At 49.0% G+C, this 24,336-nt stretch overlaps 1 protein-coding gene across 1 annotated transcript; it reads right to left on the reverse strand.

Annotated features, from left to right (window-relative positions):
* Positions 1-13,604: 13,604 nt before the first annotated feature.
* LOC142083165 (extracellular tyrosine-protein kinase PKDCC-like) lies at positions 13,605-22,631 on the reverse strand. Its single transcript, XM_075152404.1, is given in 8 exon segments — positions 13,605-14,456; positions 15,853-16,029; positions 17,550-17,654; positions 17,749-17,828; positions 18,932-19,203; positions 21,328-21,450; positions 21,652-22,472; positions 22,475-22,631. Coding segments are annotated over 8 exon segments (1,839 nt in total). The 3' UTR covers positions 13,605-14,352.
* Positions 22,632-24,336: the final 1,705 nt, after the last annotated feature.

Below are 24,336 nucleotides of genomic sequence, written 5' to 3' on the forward strand. Positions count from 1 at the left end.
GACCAAACAGACTCAACACATCCTGCATGCTCCTCCGACTTCCACACCAGTGGCACAGCCCATGTAATCTGTCCTTCCCAGCACTCACTGCTGTCCTGCGGCATCTCCCATTCCCCAGCACATCTGATCGATGAATCAAACTTCCATATGGTGCATTTGGCATGAAGAGCCTGTCTGGAGAGCACAGCAGATGGTCTTTGAGGAACAAGATGTGGTTGCTTCCCACAATACCTCATCCCAGACAGTGCAGCAGAAAGTCTGTGAGTGTCCGCTTTCCATTTCTGCATATGCACTTTTTACTGGAGTCTCCACGGTTTCAGGGAAGCTGCAGAGAGGGACCTCACATAGCTGAAATATTCACCTAGCCCAGACCTGAGGCCAAGACCAAAGCATTTCCAAGAGTCTGACCCGCCCTGGGGTGGATCTGTGACAGCAATTCCCACCACATCCTTCCAGCCAGCAATACACCACCCCCTGAGCCCAGCCTCTCCCCAAAGCATCGCCAGTGCTGCCCTGTCCCTGTCCCTGCCTCTCCTGCCTCCTCCCAGCTCCAGCTCCAGCTCCGCAGCAGCTCTTCCTCCGCAGGCGTCCTCCTACGCCACCCTACCTGTGCTTCTCAGGGTGAGGATAAATGCAGTTAAATCAGCACAGGCACCATCATCTTTTCTTCTACCCTTTCCAGGTAACTTTCTAATTTCACACTAAAATCCATTGAGAATTTAATTTTTGCCAGTTTTAACAGAAATAGTAAGAACAGGTTCACTGTTGCAAATTTGCCTTTTTGCTGTCCTGCCTTCTGTGAATGCTAGGCAGCACTTTACTTTGCCTACCTGTAAATCAAACGCTTAATGCAGCCTCCCAAGTTAAACATGCACAAGCCAGCTAACCCTCCCTTCAATCTTCTGTTTACCATCCATTTGCAACGTTACGTAGGATTTAAAGCAGGGATACATTTTTTTCTTGTTTTGTGTTTACATTAGTGAGATTGGTATCAGTTTAATTAAATCAGCTTAAAATCAGTTCATAGCAGGCGCTATTTTCCTTGAGTAGGCAACAGCAGAGCACGGAGCCAGTGTAGCTCCATCCAGCTCCACCGAGATGGGGCTGAGCCAGCCAGGCAAGGAGGGGAACCCACAGCGGTGCAGCTTGGGGTGATCACCTCCGCCAGCGGTGCCGGAAGGAGAGCTTGGAAATTCCAGCAAATCTTCTTGGAAGGTGTCCTAAAAGGTGTCCTTTGTTAACATGAAGGAGACGTTAAAATTTTTCATCGCCGCTGAAAGGAAGCCTGGTGCCATTACTGCAAGGTGGGCTATAAAATAGGAACAGTTTGTTTGCTGAGGCTCACAAGGCAAGTTCTTCCTAAACCCTGGTGCCTTTTTGCAGCATATGCATCGCCAACACCCATTTCTCTCACTTGCATGGAGCACTATTTTCAATTTTACAGCCTTTTTGAGGTGCTGTTCGCTTACCAGCCAGGCCTTAGCTGGTGCAGCAGCATTAGTCCACAGCTGTTCTGGCACCACCCGGTGATCTAGTTCTCCTTTTTTTTTCTTTTGTTTTTCAGAAAATACTAGAAGGACTTGGAGTTCTGCCTGTTTAAACTGCTGAATATTTCCTTCATAATTTTTAGCTGTGGGCTTGAGTCATGGCTGTGGATTCTCTTCTACTGACTCAGATGAGGGGGAGAATTCATCTCCGGTAGAAGGCTGGGTGATCAAAATGATTTACACCGTCATGCATTTAAAATTTACTGTGCGTCACACAGACCCAAACTGTAAATGTTTTGCGAGGAAATGAAATCCATTGTAAGTGACTTTGAACACGCCAGTTCTCTGGGGAGCCCTAGCCACCCTCAGCCCTGGGACCAGCTTTCAGAAGGAGCCTCACGGTGACTGCTACCAGCTGAGGTGACCAAGGAGAGGAAAAAGTCCAAAGGAGGCCTGTGACTGGGGAAACTGGATGCCTGGCTCTTTCCACCAAGCATGAGGACTTGTGGAGAACATAGCTCTTGCCTGGAAGAAAGCTTTCGGCAATGCATAGCAATGCAATAGCCGGTGCATGAAGCATCCAAGAGCACATAGGATCTCCTCCAAGGCCACACCGAGGACAGTGGTCCTTCCCCAACAGCCATCACTTCAGCCTGGCAGAGCCCCTGCACAGCTGGGGAAGCTGAGGAAGAGCATCTCTGCCTTTGCTGCTGTTGTGGAAGAGCAGATTGTTGCCACGAGTAGCCAGGCCAGGAGTGATAACAGAAAAGATGCATGCAACCCCTTATAGCTGGGGTCATGCAAAATATTTAGCACTTCCATCATCCTGGCCTTCATCACTGGGCTTCCAAAATACAAGCTAATGGGTCTGCAGAATCCCTTTGTGCAGTATTATATCTAGTGATTTTGGGTTTTCTGAGGCTGAGAGCTTTACTAGTAGTCACCCGACTAGTGCAAGCTGTGGTTACACAATAGCTAAGCATCCCTAACCAGGTGTTTCATCTGGTGTGCTTTCCCAGTCCCTCCCGCACGCCTGGTTGCTGGCGCTATGCTTATCTGACCATGGGGTAAGTCAGCTCAGGAAACTAAACTAGCAGAAAACTGACCTGGCAAAAAAAAGAGAATTGCTTTCTGCCAGGTAAGCTCCTGCGCTGGCTCATTGCAGGGTCAGGGAGATGCGAGTGTCCCTCAGGGTGTGGAGGAGGTATCTTCATTCAGGGAGAGGGTGACTGTACCAGCACTTACCGAGGACATTTCAAAGTGATGTGGCAGAGCAGGCTCCACCGTGTAAAGGGACAACTAGACACCAGAGTCCATGCATTGTTATGAAATGGAGTATCCCACAAGTTAAATTTTGAGGTCTTCTCTAAAATTCCTTGTAAAAGAGAGCTTGCATGTGCATGTGTGTTGTTCACATTATGTTTGTGAATAGGTTTCCCAGGGAGGTTGTGGAGCCTTGCTCCTTGGAGACATTCAAAAACCATCTAGACACAGTCCTGTGCAACTGGCTGTAGGTGGCCCTGCTCGAGCAGGGAGGTTGGACAAGATGACCTCCAGAAGTCCCTTCCAACCCCAACCATTCTGTGATTGATTCTGTGATTCTGTGATTCTGTGTTAAATTAAATACGGTTCAGCAGCAGCTGTAAGCACAGGAACCTCAGGGTAGAAGGCCCCAGCCACCGGGGAAGAGGGCCAGAATGCAGTTTCTTAATTAACATGAGTCAGCCTCGGTCTGCACTGGTGATTGATGGAAAAGCGGGTTTTGTGGAGCTCCCTGGTTCTCAGCCATGTTCTCACTGCCTCCCTGGCCTCCTGACCACACTCATGCAACCACATGCTCCACATCAGGGAGCTCCCCTGACTTAAAATTAATGTATTTTTCAGGTTGGTTTCTGGCTCTCTAATGCCTGTTGATCTGGCTGGCTGTGGAGCAGCCCCGTTGTAGGTGACAGTGCAAGGGAAGTGGTGGGAAAGCTTTTCCAGAAACACGAATTTGCATTTGCTTAAGTAGAGCATGAAACCATGCAGGCAATGGTGCTGTACCATGGTGCCCTGAGCCACCCCTGCCACAGCTCTGCCCTTTCTCCTGTCCTTTCCATGTCCTCCTGCCTCTGCTCCAGCCTTTCTTTGCTAATATATGCTAACTCCTCAGCAACCTCCCCCCTCCTCTGGCACTTATCCAGCCAGCTTTTTCTCGCTAACCTCACATACTTATTTTCATTTCTTTGCTCGGACAGTTTTCTGCCATTTTAGTGAGTGAAACTGGTTTTCCAGGTAGCAGGAGCTGAAGGTACCTGGCAGAAGCACGGAGGCAGGGGCAGGGAAGAAGATCGTGAGACCCTTTTGGCAGTGGTGAGACACTGCTTTGGCTTGGCAGAGCCAGAGTCAGACGCTCCTGTTTGTTCTTACTCTCCGATTTAAATATTTGCGTTCTTTCCTCCTGATAAACATGGAGGTTTTTAAAAGGGTATGTGGACTGCGCTTGTAAGTGTAATCGCATCTATTTTTTTCCCCAGCCACTTAACCAATCCATTTAACAGCTCCCTAGCCCAAAAGGAAAGCTATTATATGGCTGGAGTGTGGATAAATAGTGAGTTGATAGCCGGGTTGAGATGCAAATCTACAGATAACACCTGACCTCAGGGGAGCCGGTTGCGGAGAAGCGGCTCTCAGAAGCCCGAACGCCGGCTGTCCCGTACCCCAGGGGCAGCCCGGGCGGAGCAGAGAGAGGGGCCGGCAGGCGGGCGGGCAGCCCCTTCCCACCCCGTCCTCGTGTTTAAATGCAAACAAATGCCGAGAACAGAAAACAGAGAATTATTAAAATATATATTTTCCTGCCGTTCCCTGCATGTGATTAATCCTCTTTTCCTCTACCAGAGAATATATTAGTGAGAGCAGGCTCATAATACAGAGGCATCTGGCTGAGACTAGAAAGAGCAGCATGCTTATGCATTATTAATGCTTTAGAAAAAACAGACTTCCATGGCCTGAGTGTATATATTGAATCAGTATGGAATGGCCTTTATAGGATAATTAGCACTGATAACTGGCCCATTTCGCTTATCTTTTGCAATAGAATAATCTCTAGGATGAGGCGTGTTTATTTTGTCCAACAGCAAAAGAGATTATGATTTGAAATAGCTTTTAATGAGCAGTTAGTGCCCAACACTACTTTGTTCTTAAATGTGATGTGGGAAGCAGCACAGGGCGAGCATAATAGGGAAAATGCAAATCTCCACCTTAACAAACCTGTAATCATGAACCGGATCTTTAAGGATCCTTCGTTGTCCGGGAACAACAGCGGTGCTGCAGTCTCGCCAGTGAAACAGAAAACATTTGAGGGGAACACAAAATTATGTGGGGCTTCCTAAGGCATAAGTTTGGCACAGAGGAGATGCATTTCTTTAACTGGCTTATGTCTTGACAAATACAATATGACATAAGAAGGCTAAAAACCCAAAGCCAGTGCAGTAGGGCAGGGGGCCGTGGGGGCTGCCCAGGTATGAGACATAATAATCAGGTTCATCTTCCAGCTTTGTCTCCCATTGATTTATCCATTGGAAGGTGGTTAAATCAGCAGGAAACTGGAGGAGACCCTAGTCTTGGGAAGATAGAGCTACACTCACTGGTGCGCTGCTCCTTTTCAAAGGATGAAGTGACTCCCTGAGTATCTAGCTCATAAATCAGGGGGGAGAGGACACAGCTCGGCTCCCCTCTCCCCAGCCTCTGACATGAAGACCTCAGCTCAGCAGAAGGATAGAATCACATTTCCAGCAGCACAGGGAGTGCACCAGCCATATCTCTTAGCTTACACAGCCGAGTATTGGCACCAGGCTCCTTGAGCAGGATTCATTTCATATGTCTGTGTCTGAACTGGTCACCATGGGCTGCTTCTATAATCAATAGGTGCTTCGAGGATGTAATTCATCCCATGCAGGAGTAGATATCTAACGGAGGTCAAATGCATTGCCCCAGAAAGGGCCTGTTTCTCTCTGTTGATTACAAAGAGAGCCGAGATGGCTGCCTCTGCTGTAGCTGCCCATGAAACGCTGGATGGGACCTCACCCCCGTGGCAGAGGTGGCTCGGCACTGCTGCAGCACGGGGACATGGCTGTGCGGCCATGGAGAACTGCAGCTCCGTAGCAGAGGTGGCAGCTCCCTGGGGCATGGTGTGGTGGCACCCCAGGAAATGCCCCTTGCAAGCAGGCTCATGGGAGCACCACGGTGGGCTGCCTCGGGGCTGGGGCGCACGTGGTGCCTTGGGGCAGGGTGTTTCTTCAGGGAATCTGCTGTCTGGGTGCAAAGATAGTCAACACATATCCAAGGCGTCATGAAATCCCAGCTGAAACTGGGGCTCTGCTGAAGCAACAGGAGAACATGCATGAAATAGGATTTCTTGACTAGGTTGCAGCAAGATGCACCCTTCCAGTGCAAATTACTACCTGGCCAGCTGAAGAAACAGACTTCTCTGGAGGTGACTAATGCACAGGCAGCGATCTGCCATGCACAGCCCCGGCAGGTCGAGGTGGCGTGGGGCTGCTGTGCTCCTCCAAGGGATGTGCAGGCATGCAGTGACTCCAGCCGGGCTGGGGACAGGCTGGGGTGGCTGTGCAGACATCAACTCACTCCCAGGACCATATGGGCAGTGGTGCCACACTCCATAGTGGAGCTAAAATCTGGCCAAATCTTTGTCTTTTGGAAAGACATGTCTTTCTGGAAAGCCATGAAACAACAGTAAAACAAGTTAGTCAGAAGCCTGCCACTTTTCAAGCCCCCGGACATGGTGCAGCTTGACAGTGGCTCCCAGGCAGAGCCAAGCAGTCGCATTCACCATGCTGAGCCCCCTGAGGAAGGCACAAGACCCCGCCGTAGCTGCGGGAAACATTGAGGCAAAAACCCACGGTGCGAGATTCACACCCAGCATGCGAGATTTGACGGGTCTGTCACTTCGCAGAGCCAGGCTCCGTCCCCCGGCAAATACAGATGACAAAAGGATAGATGCTGCCAGACTGTTTGGCCTTGCTGTCACTGCAAAGGCAATGACACTCAGCTCAAAACCCGGCAGCTCTGGAAGAGGACTCCCAGTTCTTTGTCTTGCCCGCAGGACTGCAGCTCTTCCCCAAACGCACGAGACCATCTGGGTTTCTCGATGATATTTCCTGTCCCAAGGGAAAGGAGAAGCCCCAGAAATCCTGTTTTCACAACGTGATTGAGACAAGTTAGCACCTCTCTGGTTGGGAGAATATTCGGGCCACGCTTCTGAAGTGTCTTGACCCCCCTCTCAGCTGGCGTGGTCCTACCTGCCTCCTCCCCCCTGCTTCAGACCTTCTTTTTCTCGGAGTGGGGAAGGAAAGCAGTTTGCCTGGGCAAATAGCTTGCTATGAAAACGATGAATTCAAGAGCACGTGGAGCTTGTGGTTGAAAAGAAACCGTTTGATCAGCAGAACTCTTCTCCCTCGGCTTGTAAGGGCAGATTCAGTCTCAAGGCCAAGCTGCCATGTGGTTATAAAATAGAAGCAGGCCTTGTAAGAACCGATCTAACTTTCTTCAATTGTCTGTGCATCTTTAATCATGTTCACCACTTAAAAAGCAACGGAGCTGGCAGCTGATAATTAAGCTGAGCCTGCAGCAGCATGGCCAGTGGCCAGATCACATGGCTCCTTTCATCTGCATATTTATGAATTTAAAGGAGAGGAAAACTTTCATAACATTTTAATAACTAGGTTCTTCTGAATCCATAAATCCAGTCCTCCAGGCTTAGCCTACACTCTCTTTCTGATCTTACATAAGTGGAAGAGGGTGGGGTGTTTTGTTTGTTCTCCCCATTCTTTTCCTATGCATGAACGTGCAAAGCCCATCCTCTCAAGTTCAGGGTCCTCCGGAGGATAGGAGGGTCAGGCAAGGTAAAACTGCACTTCTAAGCATGAAGGTACAACTTTGATTTGGTTCCTGGCATGGGAACAATTCCCCTTTCCCAAGATAGCTCACTACAGACTGGCAGGACTGAAGCTCCTTTGCTAAACAATGGCTCCAAACAAAGAATCTGTGATATCTGTATTCAAAACAGAAGCTACAGCGCACGTTGGCCGTTGCACTTCTTAGCAAATCACCAGCAGATCCAGCCCTAGGACAGCGATGCTTCAGACCATGGGCTGAAAGATGTCAAAATGAGGGGAGCTGGTCCCAGCCTGGCTCTGTGGGTGCTGGAGCTCTGCCTCCACGCACGCTGCCAGAGACAGCGACGGGTGGGCAGCTCCCTCCATGCAGTGCCTCCAACCACCTCCCACGGGCAGACACAGTCTGGCAGTGCCCGACCGCTGCCAGCCTGCTGCACAGCTCTGCACTGGCCACCGGCCACCAGCCACTGGCCACTGCCCCAGCCACTGCCTTATCTCCTGGTGGGGCAGTGTCAGGGTGATGCTGCAAGGGGCTGGGACAAGGGGGATGATGTCTCCATCTCCCCTGCCTACGGGTTGGCAGCTCCCTTGACAGCCTTGGTGACATTCTGCAGGGTCCTTTGCAGTGAGGCTTTGCAGACCGTTCTCCCTATCCCTGGCACCTGGCATGTGCACGTGGGCTTTTCCATTAGTGCTGAATGACAGCCGCTATCAGCAGGAAAACAGAGAAGGTGAGGATAAGAACCTAATCCTTATGCTCCCGTGTTATCTTAGTAAGATGAAGGAAGCACTGTTAAAATAACACATCAGCGATTTCTTTCAAAGATGAAGCACTTGGTTAAAATAAAATAAAAACTATTTAATGAAATGCAGTCCTTAAACACTATTACTGGAAGCAGCTTCTACCTAAGATTCCCTGGGTTGAGCAAAGAATATTTTGATGATTTATAAGCGTCTCGGTAGACGCTTTAATTGTTGTTACCATACAGCAAGCAAACAAGCAAGCCAATTGCAATGATTAGGCAATTTCCAGAGTATGTCTTGAACTGGCCTTTAGCTATGCCAGTAAAACTTTGGGGTTTGACACTGCTCTAGAGTACGAGTGAATTCAGGCTGGTGCAGCTGCTTTGTTTCAGAGGTAGTGTTAATGATCGTAGTCATGTAACAATAGTTTTGCTAGATGAAGTGAAATAGTCAAGCCCTGAAAAATGCAAACCATGGCATTAACTTTACTGGGAGGGACAGTGAATTGTTTCTTGTGTATTTAAAGAATCAGAAGAAACAAATAAGGGCGAGATTAATTAGGAGTGGGAGTTCACGGCTCCCTCTCCAAACGAATGAGGAAGAGCACTGGAGGAGACACAGCAGCAATGCTGAAATGTTTCTTGGCATTTTCCATCTGACGTCTGAGAGAATTTCCTTTGCACCCAAGTGTCCCCAAGACATTCATAAACTGCCTCTCTGGCTACCCAATGTGATGATTAACTTGTGTCCCCAGGTTTCATTATCACGCTTTTAATCTAAGCCTGAACTCTCTGATCTGTCATCTGAAGCAGTGAGGGAATTTGCAGCAGGGTTTTTCCCAGCAGAGAAAAACAATTCACTTGCTAAAGACATTATGTGGGAGATATAACTTACAGATACAAGAATTTGGAAATTTGGGTGTTTATTTTGTAGCTTTGGGGGTGGCTGATTTTTTACTTCATTTTGAGTCTGGATCTTACATTTCCAGTACTGTAAGTAGGGCAGCAGATTTCAGCCAAAAAGTCCGCGAGAGACTCCCATTGATTTTGATGGGGTTTGAGGATAAATACTGATAAATGTAACATAATGTAGGAATTTGCATTTTCTTAAGCCTTGTCTAGACTTGGATTTGGAAGGTGTGAGGCATCATGTGAATAACACAATGTAGTTAAGGCACTGTGGTTTTAATGCACAGCTTTAACCCTGGCTGTTTGCAGGAGGCTGTTACTACATTGTACTTAGCACTTGCTAATCTAGAATTCATCAATGGTAAATGAAAAGAGGGGTTACAAATCAAAGGCAGGCTGATCTTGCGGTTACACCTTTCAGATGTGGCCTCCTGCTACATGCAGGACTATTTCGCCTCTGACAGTACAGAAATAGGGGCTCCCCAGCCGAACCACCCCCGCTGTGTTGGCTGCGAGGGTTAGAGGCTGTGTGTGAATGCTTTGAGGAGGGGGGTCTGCAGGGGGTTAAGGAGTAGGTGGGCTGGGATGGCACATGGGGGGGGGGGGGGGAGTAAATGACAGGAGGGCAAGACCTGAGCGTGCAGCTGTCAGGTATAGATTTGGGGATGCAGGAGGGTAGTGGTTATGGTAGTTGGGAGTGGGCGAGGACAGGGTTGTGGTAGTGGGTGCAGTGCAGGGACATAGCTTGGTGCCCAGAAAGGGCAAGCATATATTTCTTAAAAAGCCATCAGCATCTCGATCTCCTCCAAAGCTGTGTTGAGAAGTCTTCCCTACCAATAAACCCAGCACTTTTGTCATCTGGGTTGGCCAGCCAGGAGGGCTGAGGGTCCAAAGGCTCCAAAGTACAAGTCGTCGCCTGGAGCTCAGAGCCAGGAGCTGAATTTCAAGCAGAGGAGTTTGGCAGCCGTTCCCCCCGGCTATCACCCCTCCTTGCTGCACCCAGACCTGTTTGATGTAATCTGGTATGTTTTCCCATTAGCCAAGAACTACCATCCAGGGCAAATCCACCATCCTGGACTAAGCACATGCTACAGACGAGGCAGAGGGGCTCATGGTTGCCTCTCATATAAAATGATCTTCTGTGAATTTTCCTTCACGACCACCGTCTCCATACTGCTGTTGGTGGCACTTTGGTACACTGGGACAATGGAACCAATGGAAAGATTGCTGCAAGTGCTGTAGTTATGGGAGAAGATTCACTCTGAAGTTCTACCAAGCCATCGTGATGGGCTATGCTGGATACTGGAGTTACACTTCACTAATTCCTCAAACTGGACCCCAAACCAGCTCTTTCATCCTAGTAGGACCAAAGTGCTCTGACTTCTAGCCGCGGACATCAGTGCTTGGTCCATGAATTTATAGGAGACCTTACAGAAAATAATGTTAACCCAGATGTGCAATTTGGGCCTCCAGCTGCCTGTGATAAATTCCTGTTTTTATCAAACGCTCCAAAACAACTTAAAAGTTCATCTATTTGAATGCTGCTTAGAGCATCACCAAAGTTTGCAAAATATGTCATGTAAGAATACAGGTATGACTTTCATTGTTATTTGAACCTTGTCTGATGCACCAGGAGTTGCTTTTTCTTTACTGGGCTCTGTCCCCTCGCTCCGCTCCTCAATCCGTCATGAAGTCACCAGTCATGTAAACGCCTGCGCAAACTGAGCATGAGTCATGCGGCATCTGTTGCTATTTATTAAACTGTGGTTTATATCTTTGGAGTACATGGTATTATCCTTTATGGATGTGGCTTTATCTCTGTTATTACAATATGGAATTAATTAAGAATACTAAAGTTTGTGTTTTAAAAAATGATATTCCTAACTTTTATCTATGGAGGCAACATTTTCATATCCATTCTCTCCTAATGGCAGCATTCTTTGGGAAGATGTGATAGACACATTTAGGTAAATATTATTCCTCCAGCACACATGGTTTCCATTGCAATCGATCCCCTGCTGTTCCCTTCCAAGCACTTTCCTCTGTTACATATTCCACAATGGTGGCTGAAATACTGATCAGTGATAGCAGAGACAAATTGACTCCAGCAACTGGGAATTTTAAGGGCAAGAAATGTTTATATCTGAGTTTTGCATGTACCGTAGTTACTGAACTACAGTTTTTAGGTGTGCACTGAAATTTTCTTTGGCATTTAAAGTCTAAAGCTGCTTGACGCAGTTATAATTTCATAAAAGAACAGAATGAACAGAGACTGAGTGAGTGAGATGGGACATGAAGATAGTGGACTACAAAACAGCCACATGGGCCCAAAAGCTGTAGAGAAGATGCTTGCTCCTGCAGCCTCCCCTTCGGGCTGTGAGCAGCCCGGGTGCTCCACACAGACCTGGCGCAGAAGCTGCCCCTGAGCTGCTCGGGAGCTGCCTGAAGCTTAGTGGTCACAACCCGCCCACTGCAGGCTAGCAGAGAATTAATTCTACATGCTTTTACAGTGGCACGGCCATTGGAAAAGGTTTCTTAGCAGATGATAACAGCAAGAAGCTGGGAAAAAGCAGGGTGGGTCACTTTTTCCAGTGACTGTGTTTCCTCAAGGGCATGTCAAGCTATAGCTCTAGATGCAGCGGGGTGGTAAAACATTTTCCCTCCCTGTGCCTCACCCAGCATTTGCTGGGCACCATTGGACTGCCGTGGGATGTCACCCCAAATAAGACTGAAACCGGCATGCCCACCAGGTGTTAGGTGCTGTGGGGAGCTGCACAGAGGTACGAGGAGAATGGTGCATACACTTTTACCAGCGTATTTGGGGCATCGTCTAAGTGTCTAGCACATGAACAGAATTGGACATGAATGTATGCCTGTGCCCTAGCTATTTGTCTGTGCTAGCGTGATGAATGTGCTCACGGGGATCCAGGCTCTAAGAATGCACCTTCTCATTTGCAGGGGGTGGACTAAACGTCCTACAAAAGCCACTTGCTGTGGCAACAGCATATTGAGCATTGGGATTCTTTGAAGCCTGACTTCCCTTTTTATTGATTTTTAAATTATTATTATTATTTATTAAGCACCGTGTGCTCAAAACTTTCAAGGCAGGATGATACGGTCTCTGGTCCCAGGCTCTAACTGCAGGTTTGATGCTGGGCCCTACGTTTATCCAACCGACGCTGCCGTACCCTGCACCATCTGCCGAGGGGCTGGACCTGACAGCCTGGCAGGCATCATACAATGAAAGCTTCACGGAAAAATCTGCAATGTGAAAGGAGCATCGCATGACTAAAATATACAATGTTTTTTTACCAGGAGAGATTTTTCGGATGGGAAGATCTTTCTAACTCAAACTGGAATCACTTCAACTTTTGCATTCTCTCTCTGTTTCTTCCGCTCTGGAATGACCCCGGGCTGGCCCTTGCCCTTGCTTTGGGGAATGTACTTCTGATTTGTATCTCAGGAGGCTGAGAGATATGGAATAAACTCTCATTACCTCTTGCTAATGTAAAGCACCACACAGCAGATGCCTGAAGCCCTGCTCAGTGGGGTCGATGTAAAACAATAGCGGACCCCTGGCAGGACCTTTCCTTCAACTTCCACAGGACCCACTGTAATGGAGAGAGCGGTCTGCGGCTGTCCATTTAAAAAGCCTTGCCTTCACAAAGCCTGCAGCAATGTGGCCATCACTAAGAAGAGCCTTCTTGTTGTGCTAACTAGGAATTCTCATTAATTGATATCACTATCAGAGTCCCCGAGCCTCAATGTAAGCAGCAGGGGTTATAGCACATGAGAAGGCCCCCATGCAATGGCATTGCTGCGGGTTAATAGAGTACTAATGAGCTGAAAGGTGAGATCCTGCACTGGGAAACACAGGACCAGAACGTGAAAAACACAGCACAACCCCAGGCAAGAGCTCAGGCACATTTAGTCGGGGGTACCCCAGCTGCTACAGGGGCCCGCATGGAAATAGCCACACTGCGGTAGGCTACAAGGAGTCAATGGCAATGTCCCGAGAGCCGTTGTTTCCACCCAGCAGCATGGGCTAAGTGGAAAACTCAATGCGGCATCGCACAGAGGCTGCAGCGTGGCTCTCCTGCACAAGGCCAGGGACCTTCCCTTGCGGGGTGTCAGGTCAGCCGTGATTTGGGCTTTCCCCGACTGCGCTACAGAAGAGGTACCGTATGGTCACTGCTTCCAGGCACTCCCGGGAGTGGCACATCACGTTGCCATCTTTCACAGCCTGAAATTATACTAACCCCCACCTATTTTTCGAAGGTCCTATCTACATTTTTAGCAAAGGGCAGTTGCAGGAGGCTCTCGAGACCAGACTTCTATGCCTGTTTCTTCTATGCCTGTGAGCCTGCAAGTGCAGCCACAAAGCATCCTCCAAGATCTAAGTGTCCAAGGGGCTTGGGCACATTCGTACACTGCTGAGCACACTCACAGGTTGTCCTCAGGAATGGGTGATGATGCTAGGTGAGCTGAAGATGGGGAACACTTGCATTTCTTCATTTGGTTGCAGTAAAGACTTAGACAATTAAAGAGAAAAACTTTTCACAGCATGCTTAGAATAAACATAGTCATTCTTTATCACACAGAGTAACGCCTTATACATAAATAATTTGAATGTCTCGCTCTTTCACGGAAAGTAACAGAGAAAAACCTTCAAGGTTGATACATGGGAGCTGGCATTACAAATCACATAGGGTCAAACCCAAATCCTGCATCCAAACATCCAGACATTTGGTTCCAGAGTTGACCTATACACCACCTCCCTCCCCTGCCCTGGAAGGAACTGAATCAGGACCCTCCTTAGAAGACCACCCCCATCATCAACCTCTGGTTATGGATCCCAATCCTGCAACCTTGACCCGTCGCTGAAATCCAGTCCTTTACATTTGCAGTGGTATGAAATCCTGGTCGGCAGCTGCAGAAGGAGCTTTATCCATAGGTTTTCGGAGGTGACTGAACTAACTAAGCCTACCCAAGCCGGATCCCTTGCAGCTATTTCTATTTCTTGGCTGACAAGCTGGTTACTGAAGCAGCAAGGCTAGGTATTGCACAGTCTAGCGACATTTGACTAAAACTGGGAGCATTTATGCGGAACAGCAGTGTGGGGACAGATAAAGAAGCTAGCAGGGCTGCAATGAGAAATCTGAGCTTTGATCAAGGAGACAGCAGCATTTGACTCTATCTGAGCTGGCAAGGAGATCCCACCCCAAAGCAAAATAAAATATGTCATTCTTTTCAGCAGATGAAATTCTTCCCAGTGGTTTGTTCCTCCCAGGATCATATTATGTGATCTCATTGTCTTTAAAGTCTTTCCCCTGAGGAAGCCGATCGTTTAATATAGACTACAGCGTTAGCATCCGGTATTAAATCAGTCGGGCCACTCTGAAACGAGGCGAGTGGGCGTCCTGGAAAGGAAATAAAAATGCAAGTTTAATAGAGGAGATAGGTTCACCTTGGCCCATGCTATTTATTGCAAGAGACACAGAAACACACTGCTTGCTCAACGGAGGGTCACTCCACCCTGCCGTAGATGTGTTTTACGCTCCCAGTAAACTCCAGACGCTCATCGAGTGTGCACAAGGAATGCAAAATCAGACCCCAGAGGCTTTTACATCTTGCTTTGCTTTACAGAGTTGCCTTAAGAGGGACTAGCATGTTCCCACAGCTCTCATTAATCCAAACGGCAAAGTCAGGCACTCTGCATTTCAGCCACACACTTTCGGCATCTTTGGCTGCAAAGATGCGCTGTAAAAACGTGAGGAAGAAAAATGTCAGCACGGGAAACATTAACAGACCGCAGGCACGGTGCAGCATCCAAGCCAGGCACTGCAGAAAGGGTCTTCTGTCCCACGTGCTGCTTCTTCTGCATCCCCACCCCTGTTTTAAGCAGGGTTCCTTCCAGCCAGGCTCCGAACACAGCAACTAACAGCCGCCCCGTGAGGAAGCCAGATGTGATGCGTTAGGCACAACTCACACAATCCATTGCTGGTGTGAAACCGGCTCAAAGAGATTTATGTTGCATCAGTGTAAGCACTCTTATGTCACTAGTTTGCCACATGCCAATTGCACACAAATCCACAGAAGAGATGCGTTTTTGGTAGTTTTGCATTTTTTTTTTAATATGTCATGTGAGCTGACAAGACGCGATTCTTAAGCACCATCGCTGAAAACACGCATTTACCTCATTTAGCGTTCCACTTTATAAGTAACAATTTAGCCCATGATTGAAGTGTCAGCTAAATGAGGTAATTTATAATAACTCTGAAAACATGCTAACCGTAAGAGGCTATAATCAGAGCTAATTACAGGGACATTTTGGAAATCCATTGGTTTGGGGCTTTAGTTTTGATAAAGGGGATAACAACTTGTAAGCCATGATTCTTTTAATTATAACAATAGTAACCACCTTCTTTTACATAGCTGCTTTCATCTTTAAAAACCCCACAGCTTTTTGCAAACTATACATACCACAGGACTTGTTTATCCTAACACCAAAGTGAAACCATCTCTGCATGAACTAAGTAACTGTTTAACAATACCCAGCAATCCTGTGCAAAATTTGTAGAGGAAAGAATCAGCAGAAGGAGAATATAATTTCCCTTGTGTGTCCTCGCAAGTACTCAGGGGATCCTTGGATGCTCACCGCAGCAGCCATCTGATCTTGAGAATAAGAAAGGCAGCTTTTATATGCGCCCATAGACTCGAGGCACTACGGAGGAGGGCAGCAGCAGCATCCCTACTCGTGACCGAGGAAGCCGGGACACCACATGGCAGCATCCTGTCACATCTGCCCAAGCTCACCTGTCCACGTCCTCTGCTGGGTGACGATAAAACTTTGACACTGCGACTGGGAGTTACAAATTGCGGCGGCTTCCTCGGCGCTGTGAACAGAGAGCAGGCATCCCAGGTGGCTGTAGGAGGGCCAGCACTTGTAGTCTTCTCCTTCCACCGTTCGGAAGCCCTTTAGGGGGATGTAGTCTGGGAACAGAAAGATGGTATTTAGGGAAACTCTTCAAGTGCACTTTCAGAGACTAGTTACAATATACACTTAGTATTTCACACTTCAGTGAAACTCTTAAAGAACTGTGATAGTGGCAGATTGAACTGACCTGCCTAGATGGAGTGGGTGGAGCTGCAAAGTTAAAAGAAACCCAAATCCTGGCTTTTAGTTCTGCAGGACAGCAACTCCTCCACGGATATAAGAGAGGGGGCAGAGCTCTCAAGGGTGAAGGGACAGGGGAGCGACCGCAGGGTTGGGTGAGAGGAGGAGGCTGCTGTGCAGACCCACCTTCCTAGCAGGGCTCCGGAGAAGCCAACCTGACAACGGCCTCTCCTATACCTCAGCCCCAACAGCAGAACCAGCTCATCACAGATCCAGCACCAAGCTACGCGGGGCACGCACTGATCCACCCATCATGGTTCCACCCACAGGTACAGGAGATTTAGGGATCCCAGTGGGGGAAAGGGAGGCCAGATCCCGCTCCAGTGGGATACAAAAGACCTGACAAGCCTGAGCAGGCGATGTTCAGGCTATTGTTCACTGACTGCTAAGAGTCTCTCCCCACCTTCCCACACCTCTAGGATGGTGATCAATTTGGCACATTGCTACTGGGCCAGTTGTGAAGCCAGTTGTGAACGGGTGGGTGTTGTTGGAAAATACTGGCAATTCCTGTTAAAGCCACTGTTCCCTCCGTGCAAATGACTGGATATCTTTGTTCATAACTGTGCAAATACCAGTTCTTTCACATATAAAGAGATTTCCTTCCACAAGCCACCATCATCACCCCACCGTCACAAGTGAACGGTCAGGAAAATGTAAGCCACAGTAACCACTGGACTTTTGAAACCTTGCTTTTGATTAGTCTCATCTCTACCACCGAACGGGTCCTTTTCAGAGGAATGCACCTCACAGAGGCTCATTTATCCATCCACAGGTCCAATAGAATGGTCTTCAGAAAAAAGAAATTTAGAGGAATTTAGAGGGTACCAAGGCCCTAGCTACTCTGCCACGCTCATCTGGGTGTTGTGACCTCCCCACTGTCCGTTCCCAGGATAACGTGCTCAGCAGTCAGAAGCCACCAAGTGAATTGGGAAGTTTCAATATCAGCCCGGAAAACTGACCTATGGGTCCAGAGGATAAGACGACCCCAAAGAGGAGCATGAGAGACTCAGTTTGCTACTCTGGTCTAGTTGCTTAAGCTATCCCAACTATATTCCCTCGAAACACTGATGCACATTATGAGAAGAGTATTTAGAAGCAGTGCAAACATATCCATATGTAGGCCAGATTGTCTGCACTGCATTTACTTTGCAAAACAATGCAATCTTGCATAGCTCCCATGAAGAAACAACAAAAGGCTGCTCAAGAAAAGATACTTTTGGTGCTTTTCCTAGTGATTAAATACTGCTTGAATGTATGGGAGATCGGAATTTGACCAGTTACCAAGTTCCTCGCTCCCTCAGTAGTTATGTTACTTAAAGCATTCAAAATCATGTACCTTTTAAATGAAGAGGTCTCTTCTGCAGGTAGAGCCCAGACTTGTACAGATGTAAAACCTTTTCAAAAGCTTTCAGGGTTTCATTTATTCCATATCGTAAGTCACCTACATTTAAAGAAAAAGATGGCAAAGATGAGTAATTCCATGAAATACTGTTCAGGGACTTCTAATAAATAGTTTTATAAATATTAGCTGGTACCTGTTGCGTTCAGAATATCACTCAAAAAAGGCCGCAAAGCCGGTGGTGCAGAGTGTGGCAAAAGATAAGTGAAAAAATACCTGCAAAAAATCCCACAGACTGATTAGAATACAGTGGCTTAATTTCCCTAGTGATTAAGTTGTCTACATTTTCCTGTGCCTCGATTATCCACATGAAACTAGCAAGTCTGCTTTGGTTATTAAGTTATGTTTGAGCACTTTACGGACATCTCACAGACTGTTCTTGTGAGTTGGGCTGAAACGTTGGTCCTTGCAGCTCAGCATGCAGCCAAGCACCGCGTGACATCTACCTCGCAAAGGCTCGCGCAATGGAGCTTTCCCCCAGGGCCATTCTTGTGCACTAAGCAATGAATTTCCCACCAAAAAAAGGCCTATATAGAAGACGACTCATGCAAGACCTGAAAGGTTTGGCATTCTTATTACCCCTGGAAAGGCTGGACACTCCCCTATTCATTCCCTGAACCTTCTAGAAAACTCCTGTTCTACAAGAGTTTACAAGTTCGTTACAGCAAGGCTGTAATAATCTATGCAGTGACTTGCCCTTTAACACCGCGTCCTGCAAACACAAGCTCCCTTACAAAGTCCTTCTGTGTAAATACCCAGCTTCCCCTGGTACCTGACCTGCCAAGCATCAGCGGCGAGCGGACATCCTTGTGCTTTCAGCTGGTGGCCTACAGCAGTCCCAGCCCGCTGCCCGTTACCTGTTTCATCGCTCTTCCATAGGTGCCCACAGTCTCCGTAGGGAGACACGGAGTTCAAGGGAAGTTAGCCAGCCTGTTCCCAACAATGGGGGCTCAAAGCTGGTGGGCTTTGGCAGGTAGCCCATGCTGCTACTGTTTTCAGCAAACGTAGCCTGTGGATGTCAAATGCCAGGGCCTGTTTGGCAAACAATAAATTCACAGGTGCAACCTTTGGGGCAAGTTTCTAGAGGGTGTTGGGGAAAGGGAGCAGCAGAAGAAAGATGCCTGCATTCTCACCAGACAACAACTACACTATTTTCCTGCCTTATAAGGAAAATAAACTTGCTTCAAAGCGATCCTTAACTACCCTTTGACAGAGGTGAGGGGGAGTCACTGCATGGAAGAAACGCGAGATGCTAGAGGCTACATGGCACTGTGTGAGCTCAGCCATGCCAGATTTTTCCCCCATCTCGCTGGACATACCGATATGCATTGAAAAGATTCTTCTTTTCATTTATTCCTTCACATTTCCCAACCACAGAGCATTTGAGAAGAAAGCTTTTTGTAGGGAAGTCGAGTGTGCAGTCATTATCTTCCTTGCATGACAGTTCCTCAGTGCTGGCATCATCCATGTCTGTCACTTTTAGGTTTCCATCCACCATAACAAACTGCCTCGGCTGGAAATCCAATAGGACTATTGAACCCAGGGGGGAATGTGCCAAGTAAAACAGCAGTTTCACAAGGCTCAGGCAAATCTGAGAAAGAGAAGATGAATATGCATGGGAAAAACAGATTAAAAACAGCTATTAAATTGGAAGTAGAACAAAGGGGAGGGCATTCAATGAAATTAAAGGCAAGAAAAAAGCATATAGTACTTAAAAGGTAATTATATGTATGCTACAAAATTTATTATCAACATTGCCACAGGATTTGACTGTGGTAAGTAGTTTAGCAACATTTTTTAAAAACGTGCGTATACAAAAAGAGACATTTGCAGTTAGAGGAACTAGAGGAGAAAGCTGTGAGGAAAACAATAGCAGCCTTCATGTTTCAGGAGCTATATTGATTTGCTAGCTGAAATCAGAAGGGTTTTTTCCCACTCTGGCATAGAATTAGTATATTCCCCTCCTTTCCCCCATGCTGCTCCACACAGACTGAGGCTCCATGGTCATTAATACCAGATTCATGCCTTGCTGCATCACTCAGCAGTATGAATTTGGGCACACAATCCTGCTTCTGAAGAATTAACCAAAGTATGCAATGTATTTATTGCCAGCTTTTTTGCTTTTATGTCAACTTTCTGACAGCAGGGAAAGGTCAGATAATACCTGATCCAGCAGAAAGCTCAGTAAATGATTTTTGAACAAACTAGAACTAGAAGAGTGCATTTATACTGCACCAGGACTTTGTTCAAGTAGCTTTTTGCAGCAGTTTTCATTCAGTATCGGGAGCCCTGGCATCAGACAAACTCTATCGTCAACTAGGTGTGCCAGGCAGACCCGCGCCATCCCTCGCTGCCTCCGATAGCGATCTGTGCAGGCGCGAGGCTTTGTTCATTTGGAACAGCTCGCAGAATCGCTGGTATCTGATGTGCCTCATCAGAGGGGAATCCCATCCGTTTAGACGCCCTAATTAGGAAACAGGACTAGACAGTACCAGTGTAAATTCTGAATTCGTGTCCTCATCCGTCAAAAGATTATTAAAATCTTAATGCCACCATACCAGACCTTACCACCAGCTAATCCAGCACCATGGGCTTCTAGCTCTACAGGACACTTTGGCACATTTGAGAAGATGAGGTGCTGGCAAAGCTATGTAGAAGCCAGTATGAAATAGTTTGTAAGCAGAAGTGGAACTCCACAGGCCAAGAGAAATGAGTCTGGAAGCTCTGACGCTATTTTAGCTTCATTAGTGAAGCAATCATAAGAATCCCAGCTTCACGTCCCGCAGCAGAGCGAGCACAGTTGCCACGCTCCCCCTCTGGCTTGGATGGCAAGGCTCCTCTTCAACATTAAGGACCACATGCAGGCAGGGGTTTTATTTTGGGACTTTTGTTGTGTTTTTATTTTGCCCAAAGCATTTCTTATTGACATTAAGGTACCCGTGCTTCTGCTTGATGCTCTCTTTCCTCCTGGAAACCGAACAAGTAGTAGTGAACCCCCAACTGAGACCTTGAGGCAAACTGTAATACAAGCTATAACCAAAATAAGCGCCATGTCGTAAGTCATTTATGTTCCTGGGGAGCTCAAGAGTCCCTTTGCGGGATGCTTAGGGAGACAAGGCAGATCTCACTAACAGGGATGTGATTCTAGCACCTACAGCAGGAGGAAAGCAATTTAACAGTGTTTGTACTACAGTAATACCTAAAGGGCTAAGATCAGAAACATCATACAAACACATGGTGAGAGACAGGCTGCTCAGCTTGCTGCCTAAAATAGGTAATACGCAGAAAACAACAGACTCAGAGCGCAGCGAGATGGCTTTCCCGAGTCAGACCCAGCCTGCTGAGGGGCCTCGCTAGGAAAGCCCCTCTGTGGAGTGGAACAATATATAGAGGGAAAACTAGCAACACAGTGTAACACTGGGTATTAAACACCACCCCAGCCCTGAGCAAGATTTTGTGGCCATTTCCTCCCAGATGTAGCTCTCTTAACACCGCTTTAGAGAGAAGGGATATAACAGCGAGACGCCAGGCTAAGGCTATTTTAATGTGATTTAAAAGGAGTGAAAGCAAAACCATTTAAGGACAATTTGCGGGAGCAAACAGAGTGTCAGCATGACAATCCCGTTTGCCCCAGCAGTCACCGCGGGCTCCTCGCATTTACCCAGTTTGCGGTCTAAAAGCGACTGATAAAACTCCCTTTGCTTTGTTTTCTTACTTTAAATCTCTCCTCCCAGGGGGTCTGCAGAAGCTGAATCATCTCCAGGGGGGATCCCAGCTCCAGCATTGCTGTGACCCGTATTTCAGGATCTCCGCTATTATCATAGCATTGACCGTGCAGCTGCCAGGAGGGAAGGAGCGATTGTCAGAGCGATGTCGCTGCCAGCGCCAGCAGGTCCGGGACGCCCGGGGACGGGGCGGGAGGGGGCAACACGGGCGGATCGACTCAGCCCCGGCACCGAGCCGCGCCCCCCCCCCCGAAAAATTCCCGTACCGAGGGAGCACATCCCGCACCCCGCCGCTCCGGCGCGCCCCGCCGTACCTGGACGATGCCGGGATGCCGCAGGCGCTGCAGCAGCGTCACCTCCTTCAGCAGCTTGTAGGCGGCCAGGCGGCGGCAGCCCGCCGGCGCCCCGTAGCGCTGCACGCACTGCCGCACCTCCCGGCCCGCCCCGTGCACCGACTTGAGGGCGACGGCGCCGCCGCCCGCCAGCGCCGCCCGCGCCACCACCTTGGTGAAGCCCCAGCCCAGCACGCTGACGCCCGTCGCCAGGCTCAGGTCGCCGCAGCCCAGCCCGCCCGCCGCCGCCGCCTCCCCGCCGCCGCCCGCCGCCGCCGCCAGTCGCCGCAGGTCGCGCCGCCTCTGCCGCAGCTCCTCCCGCAAGCCCGGCGGCAGCGGGAGCGGCGGCGGCGGCGGGGAGCCCGGCTGCCCCTCGCCGCCGCCGCCTCCGCGGCCGGCCGTCAGCGCCAGCAGCGCCAGCAGCGCCGGGGCCAGCAGCGCCAGCAGCGCCGCCGCGCTCAGCCGGGCGCCCCGCCGCGCCCGCACCGCCGCCGCCGCCATGGGGAGCGGGGCTGCGCCGCGGCGGGCTCCGGCCGCTCTGCCGGCCGCGCTGCGCGGCGGTGGGGAGGCGAGCGCCGCCGAGGGGGCGTGTCGGGAGGGCGGCCTCCCCCAGCGCCGGGCGCCCCCACCCCCGCCGGCCCGGCCCGGCCCGGCCCTGCGGGGCAGCCGCTGCCCGAGGGGGGCCCGCGGGCGCGGGGGGCAGCGGCGGCACCGCCCGCCCGCGGAGGGAAGGTCGCTGCGGCGGCGGAGCCGAAGCGGTTCTGGGAGAGGTGGCCCGGGGTGGGAGTCAGAGCTGCCGGGAGCAGCGGTACATCCCCACAGACGCCCGCCCCACCCTTCCCACGGAGGCTGTTCAGAGCAAAACACGCTGATTTCACGGGCGTGAATTTCGTCAGTCCTGCTAAAGTTACCGCATCATGCAGCCGAGGGATGTAAAACGGATTAAAGTTAGTAAGAACCATCACGTTCCCGTGCCTTTGAAAAGTCTCAGGTTAGGTTTCTAAGAAAAGCAAACACTGGCAGCCTCTCTTATTAGAAGGATAAACCCTGTTAGGCTGAAACAGCAATAAACACTGCCTAAAGCATGGAACTGTAATTGTTTCCAGAAAAAAAACACCAAAACCCTCCTCCATCAAAACCAGCCAATCCAGGCAGAAAACGCAACTTTACCATTTATTTGTAAGGAAATCGATCAGCCTGGTGACACACAGCCAGCTCGGGGCTGCCTTCTGCGACACAGGTACCTGTGAAGGCGAGGAGAGCGTTGCCGAGATGGCTGTGAGGAAGCGGGACAGGGTGCCTGCCTCGGCTCCGTCACCCGTTTCATACACGTGTCTGCACTGGGCGCTGCTGTGCCGAAAGTCAGTCGAATTAGCTTAGATGCGGTTTATCTGCTTCTAATCTAGGTGATACGCAGTTAACTCTCCTCACTGAGTGGCCTGAAACACCAGCCCAATGGGTTGATCCACTTTTCTACTTACCATTACACTGCTGGGTTAGAAATTAAAATAACGCTCTCCCTCTCCACCTGATTTGCTTCAGTTTCTGCTGTAATCTCTTCGGTGGCATAACTAGCCTGAGAGACCCTCCCCAGAAAGGGAGCAGGGTGATGCACGGCCTGGTGACAGCACACCTGGGTTTGGAGGATGCACGTCTCACTTTTCCTCTGCTAGCTGGGGTGGCTGCCATTTCCAAACCGCTGCCCTGTCTCGGAGGGACGCAGCTCTGCTGGGTTTCTGCAGTTTCTGCCTGCACCAGGAGGAGACTGGCAGGACACGGTGGGTGAGATTACACTGGGTTTATCCTGGCCGTGAGCAAGCAGCGTGACCAATTGGTCCTGCGGTGTTGCCGCTGCCCTTGGACATGTCTGCTCCTCCTTGCCTCCCTCCATGTACAGCAGTGCCATTGCCTCTCTCCTGACTCGCTCGTAACAGAACACGCACTGCTCAGGTCGCTTTCTCAAGCCACCCCTGCAAAGGAACCTTTGAGAAACCTCTCTGAGAAACTTGACTTTAATATCACGGCCTGTGGGATGGAGATTTTCAGAGATTACAGCAAGGCAGCTATCATGACTGGTGATCCCCAAGGCTATTTTAGTAGAAATAATGAATGTAAGTGATTGATTTTAAGTAGCTTCCTTCCCAAAAGCCTGCAGAAAGTTTCCCCTCCACTTCTCGTCAGTTCATCGCGGGAGCAGCGTGTGAGCAGGTACAAACAGCAGCACCGCAGCGGAATGCAGCTGCTCTGGAAGACAGCAGGAAAAATGAACTCTGAATTCATCAGACATTTCCAGATGACAGAGTTTGGGAGGGAAGTTAGACCCCGCAGTCCGGTGATATGTAAAGTAATGTAGAAGATCTGAGGCAGCCTGTGCTTATCCATGCACGTGTAGGTTAGGGGCTGATCCCAGAACAGCTCTTTTGGTAGCTGAATTTCCTTTGTTGCTTTTTAACCCTAATAGCTCTTTAATTACTGCCCTTATTTTCAAATCAAGTATATGTCTGTGTCATATTAATGAATATTCATTGTCACTGGAGGGCTATTAAATGCATTTTTACCTGTGTTTCCAAGGGAATAGATGCCAGCTGAGTGTAGTATTATCTAATTTCAGCCTGTCCTCAGCACTGTAATAATATCAAGACCTATTAGAGAAGACTCACAGATACA

Source organism: Calonectris borealis, chromosome 5 (assembly GCF_964195595.1).
Source record: "Calonectris borealis chromosome 5, bCalBor7.hap1.2, whole genome shotgun sequence".
In the NCBI taxonomy this organism is placed as follows: Eukaryota; Metazoa; Chordata; class Aves; order Procellariiformes; family Procellariidae; genus Calonectris; species Calonectris borealis.